The 15,515-nt window shown below is 40.7% G+C and overlaps 1 protein-coding gene across 8 annotated transcripts in view; it reads right to left on the reverse strand.

Moving 5' to 3' along the window:
* CHD2 (chromodomain helicase DNA binding protein 2) overlaps positions 1 to 15,515 on the reverse strand; it is a 152,607-nt gene that overhangs the window by 34,832 nt on the left and 102,260 nt on the right. For 7 of the 8 annotated variants that reach the window (XM_064267079.1, XM_064267080.1, XM_064267076.1 and 4 more), the window contains 5 exons: positions 10,104 to 10,145; positions 8,599 to 8,738; positions 1,973 to 2,111; positions 1,622 to 1,772; positions 405 to 527 (listed from right to left, as the gene is read on the reverse strand). In XM_064267079.1, coding sequence (XP_064123149.1) covers positions 405 to 527; positions 1,622 to 1,772; positions 1,973 to 2,111; positions 8,599 to 8,738; positions 10,104 to 10,145 — 595 coding nt within the window. The remainder of the gene's footprint in view (positions 1 to 404; positions 528 to 1,621; positions 1,773 to 1,972; positions 2,112 to 8,598; positions 8,739 to 10,103; positions 10,146 to 15,515) is intronic. The other variant, XM_064267078.1, reaches the window with a different exon arrangement.

Here is a 15,515-nt window from a genome sequence, read left to right on the forward strand (position 1 = left end):
TCCATTATTACAAGTAGCCCAGAGTTGGAGATAACAAGAGGCAAATCCACTGGTATTCAACCCAGTAACCAGAACTATGTCCCAAAACTGAGAAAGCAGTACAAATCATCAGCAACAGGATGTCTGGAGAGCAGCCCTGGGGACAAATGAGGACTATTTTGAAACAGTGTTACGCTTGTAAGCATCTGTAAGAAAGCTGCCAAGACTTCTGGGTCAATTATTAAATGAAAATTTCTATCATTTCCAACCAAAACAATTATTACTGGAACCTCAAAAGCCAACACCTGACCAGGAGAAGATGGACAGCATTCTGTGCCATGCCCGAAGTGGGCATCTCTTGCCCTACCTAACTGCTGCATTAGAGCCTCAGCCCCTGACGAGCACCACCTGGTGGCCACACTCACCTCTTCCCCACCTTTCACGACCCCCTTCTTCTCCAGACCCTTCCTGAGCAACTTCAGCAAGTAGTCCGCTCGGGTCTGCAGCTGCTTTCCCTGAGGCTTTTTATCGCTCTCCACGGGCAGAATCTTCAACAGGAAAGAAGAGAAGCACCCACCACCACCCCACATCCAGGTTAGTGGATCAGGATAAACAGAGACCACAAGTCCTGAGCACAATCCTTTCCCTCCCCAACCACCCGAGATATAAAGCCTCAGATCCTATCTCATGTCCATGGCTCCCAATCACCGACAATCCCTCATGAGCCGTTCTCGTTTTACAAAATGGGATGGAGAAATCCAGCTCTCCCACTGGCTCCTACCTGTGCTGTTAACAGGGTAGAACAACTCAGGTAGGAGGGGCTTGTTGGCTTCATCTGCTAGAGCATCCCAGCCGTCGTGGATTTCCTCCTTCCAGGAGCAGGGACTCCCTGGAGCTAGGTTAAAGCTTCATTTTAGATTTAAAATGCTTCTTAGAGCATTGCCGGAGAGCACTAGGCTATGCCAGGACATGATCCGTTCCCTGCTACCACAGTTGGACCTCTCGGTCCAGACTGGATTTGATCTCAATGCTTTTGGCCGGGTGCTGTCACCTTCTTAAAACCTACATGGGATGAGCATTGCTTACGTGCCAGGCAAAGCCCTGCCAGGAGCACAGCATGGAGCAAATCCTACTGAAGTCTGAGCCTGTCAGCTTTCCTTCCTTCCACTCTAACGTGGCCTTGCCACTCGGTAGCCTGACTCACACTCAACAGGTTGGGTGGCTCAATTTTGTGGGAGCAGTGCGGCCAAAGTTTAATTCCATTACAAAAAATACCAAGGTGTGGCTCGTTCTTTGTGTGGAGAACTGAAAAACATGGTTGTTTAGAACATAGTTTTAAACAGAGGCTAAGGCCAAGAAATGCTTTTATTATTGAGATTCTTACCCTGGTATTTGTTGCAATGAGACGTGACCTATAATAAAATCAGGATTTTAAGATTCCTCCTCCAACTGCCCAAAACTTTTACCTGGCTACTGTCTTCCCCTTGATCTTCTTCTATGGAACAGTACCAGAGTTCACTAAAGACGGTAACATCTCCAAGGATAAAGACATCCCAGGAATTTACTACTGCATTAATTTCATTTTGTAAAAATATTATACAGCCAGTCGTCTAGAAATCTCCAGCGTCACAGAGCTACTTACTTTGTCAGTTAATTTCAGCTCTGGATCCGTTTTAATAAGCTCCCAGTTTCCATAGCCATGTTCATAAATGCCCAGCAATAGCCGTGAATCGTCCTCCACTCCCCACTCCACGTCAAAATGCGCAGCTTTGACACGGCAGGTTAAGCAGTACCTAAAGGGATTTTAAAGCCAGGAGGACGTTATAAGAGAAGCCTTTCTGACTCAGGAAATGAACACAAAGTTCCTTAACATGACAAAGTATTTTGACACATTAAAGGAAAAAAAAAAACAAAGACACCACCACATAACTGTAATTTCCAATCTATCTTCTCACGGCACAACCATTCATATGTATACACACAATACACTCACTTTTTTTTTTCTTCAGGGTCCACAGGGATAGATTTATGCAGCATCTCAAACTCTTCTTCATGTTGGATAATAGATTTCACATTAACCTGGACCCCAGATATCTTGATAGTTGGGCCTCTCCTTTTCCCTGGTCCTTTCCCTAAAGTATACCAGTTTTACATTAGATCAAATGATAGGTCACCGAAGTTTCACCGAAAACATGTTTCTGCAAGTCCTCAACTCTCTTATTCCCTCAGTGTGTATCTCCAGCTTATTGTTAGTTCAAAAATATAACCTATAGAACAAAAAACCTTCAATTAATATTTGTAAAGTAACCTCTGAACAATTAGGTTCTTTACGGATTTAGGATTTTTTTTAAATCCACTGACATTTATAACTGTATTTAAATCTCACTGTTTCATCACATTTCGCTTGTAAAATTAATGGACTAAAGAAGCTTCTGATGATACAGTATTAATGCTCAAGTTTTTTTCTTACGTTTTCCTAAACCATCACATTCGCAGTTACAAAAAAAAGAATAACTCAAGGGTTTTACACATGAATCGTCACTTGATCTTCACAGTATCTCTACTAGAAAAATATGAGATCAAGTTAACACTTTATACATGTGAAATGATACACAGAGGCTGGCATGAAGAGGTTATACCAGCCTAAGTTTCAAATTAAAATAATCCTAGAAATAGCTGTGGGGACCATGGTCTTGGGGAACATCCAGCTCGACTGATATAACATAGTTTACAAAGAAAATGTTCTACATCCTGCTTCGGTGAGTAGTGTCTGGGGTCTTAAAAGCTTGTGAGCGGCCATCTAAGACACTCCACTGGTCTCACCCCGTTGGCATCAAGGGAGAATGAAGAAAACTGAAGACACAAGGGAAAGGTTAGTCCAAAGGACTAATGGACCACAACTATCATGGCCCCCACCAAACTGAGTCCAGTACAACTAGATGGTGCCTGGCTACCACCACCAACTGCTGTGACAGGGATCACAACAGAAGGTCCTGGGCAGAGCTGGAAAAAAATGTAGAACTAAATTCTAACTCCCCAAAAAAAGATGAGATTTACTGGGCTGACAGACACTGGAGAAACTTGGAAAGTATGGCCACTGGACACCTTTTTAGCTCAGTGATAAAGCCCCTCCTGAGGTTCCCCCTTCAGCCAACGATTAGAGAGGCCCATAAAACAAGATGAGACTAAAGGGGCACACCAGCCCAGGGGCAAAGACTAGAAGGCAGGAGGGGACAGGAAAGCTGGTAACAAGAAGCCCAAGGTTGATAAGGGAGAGTGTTGACATGTCATGGGGTTGTTAATCAATGTCACAAAACAATATGTGTACTAACTGTTTAATGAGAAGCTAGTTTGTCCTGTAAACCTTCACCTAAAGTACAATAACAAAAAAAGGAAAAAATAATGATCCTAGAAATAGAAATAAAACCCTGTCATTCTAATCAAAAAGTCAAGGTTGAAATCCAGGAGATAATGCCACTAGTTTTTTGGTTTTTTTTTTTCATTCAGGTCAATAAAATGGTACTACTTCATAAACCAGCATGAGCAGTTATTTAGGAATTCTGATCTAATCCACTAGAGTTTCACTTGTAAATGTTCCTCCCAACAACACTGAAGAAGTCTGGATCAAAATATGGTAAAAGGGAAAAAGCACTATCTGAAAATCAGAAATGTGGGATTTATTCCAAAATCTGCACGAACTATCCTCCTCCCCCTCCTTTTTTCCCCTACTTCCAGTGATTAACCTCTCTAGGACTCAGTCTCCTCATCTGTAAACAGTTCCAACAGAAAAACAGGCAAAGGGCAGATGATTCACCAAAAAGGAAAAACAAATGATTCCTAACATGAAAGGCACTGGACCTCACTCACGATAAGAGAAACGCATATATTAGACACATATCATTTTTAACCTATCAGGTTGAGAAAGTTCAGCAATTTGAAAACATGCTATTGATGAGACTAAAAAGAAACAGACATTCTTATACATTGCTGGTAGGAGTATAAATTGTAAATTTAGACAGGATGTTGATTCTAAGTATTCCTACAGATACACTCGCACATGTGTGAAATGGCATACATACAAGATTACTTACTACAACACTGTAAAGCAAAAGACTAAAAATAAAAAGTTAAACGTCTACCCATAGGAGTCTAATTAATTATAATATACCCGTAATTATAATATATCCATAATTACAATATATCCATAATTATAATACATCCGTAATAGGTTATGCAGCTTTTTTTAAAAAAAAAAACAGGCAGTGGATGAACCTTTGAAACTACTGCCCTGAGATAATCTTTAAACCTTAAACCAAAAATGTCTCCTGAAGTCTTCTTAAAACCAAACACTAGTTTAGCTTAACTGGTAAAGACTTCCTTGAGCATTGTGCTCTTTTAAGATTTATGTACATGGGATCGAACTGACACCAGCAACTCGAAAGATTAGATAGGAAACTTACGCTGATCCCTACAAGGCCGAGGTCAGATAAGCCTCCTCTCTCCACCATCTTTACCAATTCTGACACTAACCATCCCTCCCATAGCACTCACGACTGGCTTCAATAATTTATAGCAATGGCCACAAAGAACTCACAGACCATACTCACGATTATGGGGTATATTAGGAAGTACCAGGTTAGGATTCAGGCTCAGGAACATTCAGTTCGTCCATCAGGACAGACTCTTCCCAACTGTGTTCGCAGTCACACCTCTCTTTGGCCCTCGGCCTCTGCCCAAAGGCACTCAGCTTTCTTTCTCCATGGGCCGGGAAGCCAACCATGCCATCTCCCGCTGCCAGGTCTCTGCTGTCGGGTCTTTTCTGCCACTGCTTCTCACTTTCTTCCAGGTTACAGCTCACTCTCTGTCTCCTGGGTTCAGACGCTTCTCAGTGCAAGGATCCCAAGTCCAAAGGATGTGCTGGCTTCTGGCTGCTCTTCCTTGGTGGTGCTGGGATTCTCCTTTCTGGTCTGGAATTGGCTCTCTTTTAAGGCAAAAGTGACCAATGCCCTTGGTGGGCTACAATTACCCTATCACACAGTCCCGCCCAATCACCTGAGTAGGAGTTATAAGACCTTGGCTAGAAGGCCACACAAAAGTAATCAATCCCACTGCACTGCCTCTTCAGTTTCTGCTTCCTGGTTCCTTGGAAATCTCCATGTGCCTTGACGTCTATTTTACCCCATCTCTCCTCTGCTTGCTTGTTTAATCTCTTTGATATCTCAAAAGAGATTGACTTAAGACACACCCTACACTAATCCTGTGCCATTAACACAACAAAGGCAACCCACCCCTAAACGGGATTATAACCACAGGCATAGAGGCTAAAATTTACAACACATATTTTTGGGGGACACAATTCAATCTGTAACATTCTACCCTCTGGCCCCCAGAGATTCATGTCCCTGCCACATGCGAAACACATTCACCCCATCACATCACCACCGAAGTATTAAATCAACCCCACATCCAAATCTCATCTTCTGAATCATCTAAATCAAATATGAGTGAGACATTAAGCATATTCCATCCTGGGGCAAAATCCCTCTTCATCTGTGAGCCTGTGAAATCTGGATTACAAGTTATCCGTTTCCAGGGTGCCACAGTGGAACATTACAAAGCTGAGAAACTGGAGGAAAAGAGCGGGTAACAGGCACCAAGCAAGTCCAAAACCCAGCAGAACAATTTACAGTAGCTCTCAAGGCTTGAAAATAATCCCATTCTCTGAGACAATCTGGGCAATGGCCCCATCCTCTAAATTCTAGGTGTTGGCCACGCCCTCTGGATTCTGGGAGGAGGCCCCTTGGCCCTGGGCTTCAGCTCTGCCTTCTAGGCCCTATGGGGCAGCAACTCTGCTCGCTCAGCTCTAGGCGCCCCACTCTCCTAGTCCACCTGAGTGGTGAATCCACACCCTCAGCCCCAGCAGACCCCGTTCTTCTGCCCCTAGGGCATGGCAACACCACCCCCTCAGCTTTGGGCAGCAGCTCTATCCCTCAACACACCTTAATGACAGCCCCACACTCCAGAACTGAATTGGCAAAGATCCGACTCCGAAACCTAGGAGGCTGTGGCCCCACCCTTTGAGATCCTCAAGACCATGCCTCACCCTTTGAAACCAAGAAGGCCCTGCTTCCTGTGCCCCTTCCAACAGTTCTGCTGATCTCTAAGGTGCTCTAGAGATGGTTGTTTTCTTTTCTTGGAGGACAACAGGTGTAGCTCCTTTGGCCTGCTTCTTGCCTGTAGAATTCTAAGAGGCAAATAAGCGTTCTTTCACTCTTTCTCTGTCCCCTTCAGTCTAAGCTGAAAGGTTTTCTGCTGTGGTAGCTGGTTAAATCCATCAGCCACAGGCTTAATCTTTAACAAAAGATTGTGTTGCCACATCTTTGGTGAACATTCTAGGACACGTGTCCTTTGTCTGTATAAAATTTTCCAAATCTTTAAGTTCTGTTTTCATTGTGCACAGTTCATTTTTAAGTCCATCTCCTTCCTCTCGCGTTCTGCTATAAGCAGCAAGGAGAAACCACGCGGCCCCATGAAGATCTTGCTTAGCAATTTCAGCAGCCAGATATCCAAGTTCTTCATTTATCAGCTCTACCTTCCACCAAACATTTGAACATAATTCAAACAAGTTCTTTGCCACTGCATAAAAAACATCGCCCTTCCTCCATTATCCATTATCGTATATCCATCATTTTCTTTTAAAGCCTCACCAGAAGCATATTTAATGACCACATTTCTAGCAACATTCTGTTGCTGGTGCCCCCTCTAAAAGATGACAGAGACTTTCTCTATAGCTCTCCTCACTTCCTTCTGAGCCCTTCCCAGAACTGCCTTTGATATTCATAATTCTACCAAGAGTCTCTTCAGGGCAATCTAGGCTCTTACTATTAGGCACCTTAAAACTCTTCCAGCCTCTATCCATTACCCACCCCACTCTTCTGGTACCAAATAATTCTGTCTTAGCTATCTAGTGCTGCTGTAACAAAAATACCACAAATGGATGACTTTAACAAACAGAAATTTATTTTCACATAGTTTAGGAGACTAGGAGTCTGAATTCAGGGTGCTGGCTCTAGGGTGCAAGGCTTTCTCTCTCTGTTGGCTCTAGGGGAAGGTCTTTATTCCTTGGTGCCTTGATGATCATCACGTAGCTTGGTATCTCTCTTCCCCCATCTCTGCTTTTTTCACTTTCTTATTTAATGTCTTTTATATCTCAAAAGAGACAGACGTAAAACACACCCTACACTAATTCTGTCTCGTTAATGTAACAAAGACAACCCATTCCCAAATGGGATTATAACCACAGGTACAGAGGTTAGAATTTACAACACGTATTTTGGGGGGACACAATTCAATCCATAACATAAATTATCTGTTTTTCCTTTTTCAGCCATGTGAACGTACTACTTATTCAAAACAATTACAAAAAACTTTAAAAAATGTAAAACTTTAAAAGATTACTTTGGGTTTATTCTGAGTGTTTAAAACAACATATCCAGATCCTTGTCCAAACTACTCAAGTTACTTAGATTTCTTTCACAAAGGAAGAACATGTATTTTCAAAAGTTTTGACTAGATCTAAGATTTTTTTGTACTATAAACTTCAATCATATTCTGAAAAGGAAAATTCCAGAGCATAACTACTTCATTACTTAATAATAATAGCTAACACTGTAACCCATACACTATGCTAAGCACTTCACATGCATAGTCTTATTCAATTAATCGTCCAAACCCTCTGTAAGTGTACAGACACTATTACTCCACTTGGCAAAAGGTTAGAGTTGCTGGGATATAACTTGCACCAGGCCTTGTAGATAGGCAATGGCAGAAGCAAGATTCCAGGTAACTAGTGGCCTCCAGAGTCTGGACCCTTAATGGTAACTTGAGAGCACCTCCCTAGCCTTACTCAGCATAGTGAAGGGTGGCGAAAGAATAAAGGAAATGGCACACGCCACAGTCTGGTGAAATGGAATGACAAAACCCTCATTTCTTTGCTTGAGGTTTGCTACGAGAGTACCCTATGAGACCAATCTCCTCACAAACATCCCCACACCTCCCACTTTCAGAGAGGTACCACTTGGGACAGGCAAAAACTTTCTGGTCCCTAAGAAAAAGCACACTACAGGTTAAACCAATTACAACAAATTCTAGCCATATCAAAACTCTCTCCGACATTCATCCAATAGTCTGCGTATTTCTGTTAACTCTCTAACTCCTTTCAGTTTGTCACAACACAATGTATATGTATATCCAAGATTATTAACAACGCCTGTGGTCTAGAATTCCTTCATTTGCAGCCAAATATTGGATGTGTCCATTCAGCTTTGTCCACTCAGCTCTTAACATCTTTGAACCCAATTTCAACTTTCTATCACAAAATAAAAATGAACCATTTCACCTTGCTCATTACTCCACGCCCTTCCTGCAAATCACCTTCCTCTGTGAGTAGATCTTTGGGATCTTACAACATTGAGCTCACATAAAGGCAGGTAAGAATACGCACCTCAGAGCATTAGAAAAGCGTGACATACAACTCTGTTCTGAAAAAGCCCTTTAGCAACAGAAATCCCGGTATACAGATGGCAGGTTCTGGAGACTCTCTGTAACTGACTGACTTACCCTCGCTGGCATTTTCTTTCAGCTGTTCTTCATATTCCTGCATTGCTGAGGCACAGCTGTTGTGAATTAGTTCTCCCAGGCGTTTCAGATCCGCCACGGACTTATCTACCAACTCAGCATCCCGCGCTATGCACTCCAGCCTGAGGAAGGACAAATACAGGGATACTTCAAGACCCTGTGCCCACTTCTCTAACATCGCATTTACCACCAGGTTTTACGTAAGTTTGCTCCCACAAAGACACTTTTCTCTGCTTCCCTTTATTAGCCGTTTCAAGGCGCATGTCTAGAAATCTGGCTGCCAAAAGGTGCCATGCCCACTCTTCTACACCCTGTTCATTTTTACTATAACTTGCTCACAGACAGGCATTCTACCCCTGGGTAGTCAGCAACAGTCCCACAAAGATGAACCTCACCTTCCTGGTTTCTGTGTGGCTTACTGTTACACAGCACCATTTCCTCTCCAAATGAGAGGGCAAAACAAAATAAACAGGCTTGGAATTTTCATCCACTCTAGAAGTTTATCAGTAGTAGAATAAGGGAACCTGATATTTCCTTTAAACCACTACTAATATTTAAAGGTGGAATTGGTGACTTTGTACAAAGCAAAATACCAACCTAACTGAAATGAGTTCTGTTAAAATGAAACTTCCAAATTCATTTGCTGAATGCTGGTAGAATAGTAACAACAGCTAACCCTTGTGGAAGTTACTATTAGCAAGGTGGAGCCCTGCTGGCATAGTGGTTAAGAGCTCAGCTGCTAACCAAAAGGTTGGGAGTTCAAATCCACCAACCGCTCCTTAGAAACCCTATGGGGCAGTTCTATTCTGTCCTACAGGGTCACTATGAACTGACTCAACGGCACCCAACAACCATTAACCAAACCAAACCCAGTGCTGTCGAGTTGATTCTGACTCATAGCGGTCCTACAGGACAGAGCAGAACTGCCCCCATAGAGTTTCCAAAGAGTGCCTGGCAGATTCAAACTGCCGCCCCTTTGGTTAGCAGCCATAGCACTTAACCACCACACCACCACAACCATTAGTAAGGCATTATAAGCTCTTTGCACTTAATCCCCAAAACAGCCCTACTTAGTAGAAGATGATTACAAAATCACTAAGAGCCTTTTATCTTTGGCATTACTAAATCTAAGAACTAGAATAAAAATAACAACTACATATATTCTTCTCAACAGGAGTAATCTGAACATACCTTCTGGAAATTAGTTCTTTGTACTACAATGCTGAATGTATTTGCTTCATCTTCCTCACTAAGGTAAAATCTCTGCAGGATGATATGTCATTTCCATTTTTGTTATTACCCTTCCCCAGAGGCTAGCACAGTGACATACATGCACAAATGGTGCACCCAATTAATGTTTGTGTAAAAAAAAAAGGTTTTCCATTAAAAAAATGTTCCCAGCATTAGAATGGAAAAAAAAAAAAAAATTAAAGACCTATTATAAAATAAAACTGAAAAAGAGACTGATAAACTATTAGCAAGCTTACCGTTCAAGAGGGAGACCAAACTTCTTATAAGCCTTGATGAACCTGAGAATATGATAAATAATAGTAATGATAATAATAATATATTAAAAAACAAAGACAGACCTTATGTTAATGCCAACATATTCTATGAGGAAATGTGTCATGTAAACTGTCAAAAATAGATTAGGCTCAACCCTTTCAGTTGCCACTAAATAAATATTAAATGTCTTTGAAACTAGTCAATTTAAAATAATGAGTGCTAAAACTCTACTCAAATTAAAGATCAATTTTATCCTCAGTGACTAATCATACCCCATGAAACTGCTTAGAGACATGCTAGAGAACTGTGTCTTAACTCTAATATTATCCTGTTCAGAAAGTACAAGTTTAAGGAGTTTAATGTATAACAGATGACTGAATCACCGTAATTCTCTTGTGATAAAAATCTGACAGTTTATTCAATCCCCTGTTAGTTTTAATCCTTTACTGCAATATTTTTTCATTATTTTCTAGCCAATAAGACAGCTATATGATTTTTAGGATGGCCTCAAATTCTTTTGGGAATGAGGCAAAGTAAAATAAACATATGATTTATAAACTCTTAATACTGTTTTCGGAAACACCTCTAACTCCTCCCACCCAACTTTGTCTCCAACCAAAATTCAATCTAGACTTCCACAAGTCGCTACCCTAAACCATGCTAAAACCAACCCACGTTATCTTCTCCCCATCCCTACAACCTAATCACTTAGCACCTTCACTAACAAGCAGGATGCTACATCAACAGCATCACTGTAATATGCAAAATTACTATAGTAATCTGGTGAGGTAACAGAATAAGGAAAGATACTATGGAGAAAAACGAAAATAAGAGTACACAGACCGAAGGAAGCAGCACTGGATATGACAATTGCTGAGAAATAATATTAAACGAACAGCCTGGATACAAGAATTAGGAAAATGTTAAAAATGAAAGTGAACCTGAGGATGATCCCTCATCTCTACCCTTCTCCTTCCTGCTGAAATAGTCAATGTCTGAAATACAATGTCTGATGTTTTCATCAAAACAATACTGAGGAGGAGGAGGACTTCTGCAGTAGAGGAAAATGGATCTCCAAAAACCTGTTCCTCCATAAAAGCAACACAGGCAAAAATTATCAAAATCAACTTCGTCAGAATTCTGAAAATCAACCAATGACCTGTAGCATTCCAAGAAGCATTTATTTAAAAAAAAAAAAAATTGAATCCAGCTAAGAATAGTAAGCTTTCTGGAATTTTAACTTGCCCTATTCCCATCCCCTTTCCCCAACTCAGTGACAGCCTTGAAAACCAACATATTCTTAACTACAGAACTGTGAAAACTACTAGTGTAGCAGCCACTGGAGGGGGCAAAACGAGTTTGGAACTCCCTAAAAGTCCCATCTCCAGAGGACTATGACTCTGACTCATCCAGGAGCTCACTGAAAAGCTCCATTCTCAGGGCTTGTCATCTACTTGACCTGACTCAGCACTTGCTATGTCAACAGCTCTACCCACATTCCCTATCTACAGTTCAAAGGTCAAAAATAATCAGCAGCAAATGTTTAAAACCGCAGCTGCCTGAGGCTATGTTTCTAGTCGGAACTAGGAAGAGGCTGGCCCATAAATGAAAAGGGAAAACTGGGGAATAAGGCATCTATGTAAAACTCTGAAAAGCTCTGGCATATTCCAAGGAATCTAGAAGGCCAAACATATGCAGGCTTGTGTGCACGTTCAGAGAAGACCTGAGAAGCTCCTAATCTCTCACCTCTGGCTGATCTTGAGGCTCTGCAGAAGCAGGAACTGACGGTTAAGGCAGAGTGGTAAACTGCCTGCCAAAGCATTTGAAAACACACCCCGACATTCACACACAGCCCCTCAGCAAAGGCTGGCAGACTTACTGGTTCAAAGCATTTAAGGGAATCTCTATCCAATCATTAGCTAACCACTAAGCTAACTGAGAAAAGACTTCAAATGACATGACAAAAATTACAGACTTTATTTTTTTACAAAATTACTCCAGGAAAGCCACTAAACAAACACATTGCAACAGTAACAATGGCCAACGAACAAAACAAACTCAGGCTGGGCAGTGGGCAAGGGGGGCGGGGGGGCGTCTGATTTCTAGAACTGTCACATATATTCTTTAAAATGTCTAGTGTTCAACAAAAAAATTCCAAGACACACAAAGAAACAAGTAAGTATGGCCCATACCAAAAAACCAAAACCAAGCCCACTGTCCCTGAGTCAATTCCGACTCACAACAACCCTACAGATCATAATAGAACCAGCCTGTGCCACATCTTTCTCCCACAGAGTGGCTGGTGGGTTCAAATCCTCGACCTTTTGGTTGGCAGACGAGTGTTTTCACTATTGTGCCACCAGGGCTCACGTATAGTCCACACAAGGGAAAAAACCAGTCAACAGAAACTGTCCCTGAGAAAGCCCAGGAGTTTGACTAATCAGACAGATCAGCTATTTTATATATATATACACACACACATACATATACACACATATTTTCAAAGAACTACAGAAATCCATATCTAAAGAATCAACAAAGTATGAGATTAATATATACACATATATATTCAAAGAACTATAGAAATCCATATCTAAAGAATCAAAAGAGTATGAGATTAATATCTCACCAAACAGAGAATATCAATAAATCAGAGAAGAACCATACAGAAATTGTGGAGTTGAAAATTACACAAACTAAAATGAAAAATTCACTAGAGAGGCTTAATTTGAACTGGCAGAAAAAAGAATCAGCACACTTGAAGACAGGTTAATTGAGATTACCCAGTCTATGAAATGGAAAAAGAAAAGAATGAGTAAAAATAAAGAGAGGCTCAGAGACCTATGGGATACAAACATACACACAATGGGAGTCTCAGAAAAAGAAGAGAGAAAGAATATTGAAAAATAATGGTCAAAATCTTCCCAAATCTGATGAAAAAACATTAATCTGCACATGGAAGAAGTTCACTGAAGAACTCCAAATAGGATAAACTGAAAGAGGGCTGCACCTATTGACATCGCAGGCAAAATGTCAAAATCCAAAGACAAAGAGCAGCAAGAGAAGAAGCAACTCTTAATGTCAATGACATTCTCAGTGATTAACAGCTGATTTCTCATCAGAAACCTGAGAGGCCTAAAGGCAGTGAGATGACATATTCAAGATACTGAAAGAAAAATATCATCAAATCAAAAATTCTATATCCAGCAAAACTATCCTTCAAAAACTAAGGAGACATTAAGAGATTCCCAGATAAGAAAACCAGAGATAATTCACTGCTAGCATATTGTTGTTGTAGTTATTGTATTTTTACACAAATAACGCATACATTCTAAGTTTGTCAACCGCGCCCCTACCTTTGTGAGCTATTTTCATAAGCATGCTATGCTATTTTTTTACAGCAACACGGAAAAAAAAAATTGGCTTAGCACACTTGCGAAAATACCTCACGGTGGAGAGGGCGCAGCTGGCAAACAGACGTAGAATATTCAAGTGATTTATGTAAAAATGCAGTAGTCATCAACAAGTTGATGCCAATTCATAGCAACCTGCCCTAAAAGAAATACTGAGTCCTTCAAGCAGAAATGAAAAGAGGTGATGATAACTCAAATTCACCTGAAGAAACAAAGAGCATCAGTAAAGGTAACTGCATAATATGTTGTTAATTATTGTTAGGAGCAGTCGAGTTGGTTCTGAGTCATAGCGATCCTATGCGCAACAGAACAAAACACTGCCCAGTCCTGCACCATCCTCACAATTGTTGCTATGCTTGAGCCCACTGTTGCAGCCACTGTGTCAATCCACCTCATTGAGGGTTTTCCTCTTTTTCTGTGACCCTCTACTTTACCAAGCATGATGTCCTTCTCCAGGGACTGATCCCTCCTGATAACGTGTCCAAAGTATGTGAGAAAAAGTCTCGCCATTCTTGCTTCTATGGAGCATTCTGGCTGTACTTCTTCCAAGACAGATTGTTCATTCTTCTGGTAGTCCATGGTATATTCAATATTCTTCACCAACAACACAATTCAAAGGCATCAATCCTTCCTCGGTCTTCCTTATTTGTTGTCCAGCTATCACACGCATATGAGGTGACTGAAAACACAATGGCCTGGGTCAGGCGCATCTTAGTCCTCGAAAATGACATCTTTGCTTTTCAACGCTTTAAAAAGGTCTTTTGCAGCCGATGTGCCCAATGCAATGTGTCTTTTGATTTCTTGACTGCTGCTTCCATGGGTGTTGATTGTGGCTCCAAGTAAAATGAAATCCATGACGATCTCCATCTTTTCTCCATTTATCATGATGCTGCTTATTGGCACAGTCGTGAGGATTTTTGTTTTATGTTGAGATGTAATCCACACTGAATGCTGTGGTCTTTGATCTTCATCAGTAAGCACTTCAAGTCTTCACTTTCAGCAAGCAAGGTTGTGTCACCCGCATAACGCACGTTTTTGATGAGCCCTCCTCCAATCCTGACACCCCGTTCTTCACATAGTCCAGCTTTTCGGATTATTTGCTTAGCATATGAAGTAAATATAGAGACAATATAAACGTATTTTTGTTTGTAACTCTTTTCTTCTATGATTTGATTTAAAAGATAACTGTGTAAAGCAATAATTATAAATCCGTGTTGATGGGCTTACCATGGCTAAAGATGCAATTTGTCTATCAATAATAGCACAAAGAAGGGTTAGGGAACAGAGCTACACTAGATCAAAGATTTTGTATACTATTGAAATTATCTTGGTATTAATCCAAACTTAAGTGTTTTAGGTTAAAATGTTAATTTTAGTCTCAGGGCCATCCACTAAGAAAACTAAAAATATAGTAAAGGAAACAACACGGGAATTAAAATGGTATACTAGAAAATATTTACTTAACACAAAATACAGTACTAGAGAAATAAAAAAGACATAAGACATAGAAAAAACAGCAGAATGCAGATGTTAATCTTACCTTACGGATTTTTTACATTAAATGTTAATGTAACCATCCAATTAAAGAAGCCATGGTCCAACTACTGTATTTTTATATAAATAATGCACACCTTCTGCGTTTGTCTGCAGATCGCACCCTCCTCCCATGAGGTATTTTCCTAAGTGCATTATGCTAATTTTTTTTTTTTTTTTTTACAGCAACACGTGGAGGAGGATTGTCATGGCAGCATTTCTGAGGGTGCCTCGTGGGGGGGGGGGCGCAGTCAGCAAACAAATGCAGAGGGTGCATGTCATTTGTATAGAGATACGATATATGCTGCCTACAAGGAATATAAGTTAGATTCAAAGGTACAAATAAGTTGAGAGAAAGAATGCAAAAAAATACCATGCATACAGTACCTAAAAGAGAGTTGGCGTGGCTATACTAATATCAGACCGAATAAATTTTAAGACAAAAAA

The sequence above is a fragment of the Loxodonta africana genome, chromosome 13 (assembly GCF_030014295.1).
Source record: "Loxodonta africana isolate mLoxAfr1 chromosome 13, mLoxAfr1.hap2, whole genome shotgun sequence".
Classification (NCBI taxonomy): Eukaryota; Metazoa; Chordata; class Mammalia; order Proboscidea; family Elephantidae; genus Loxodonta; species Loxodonta africana.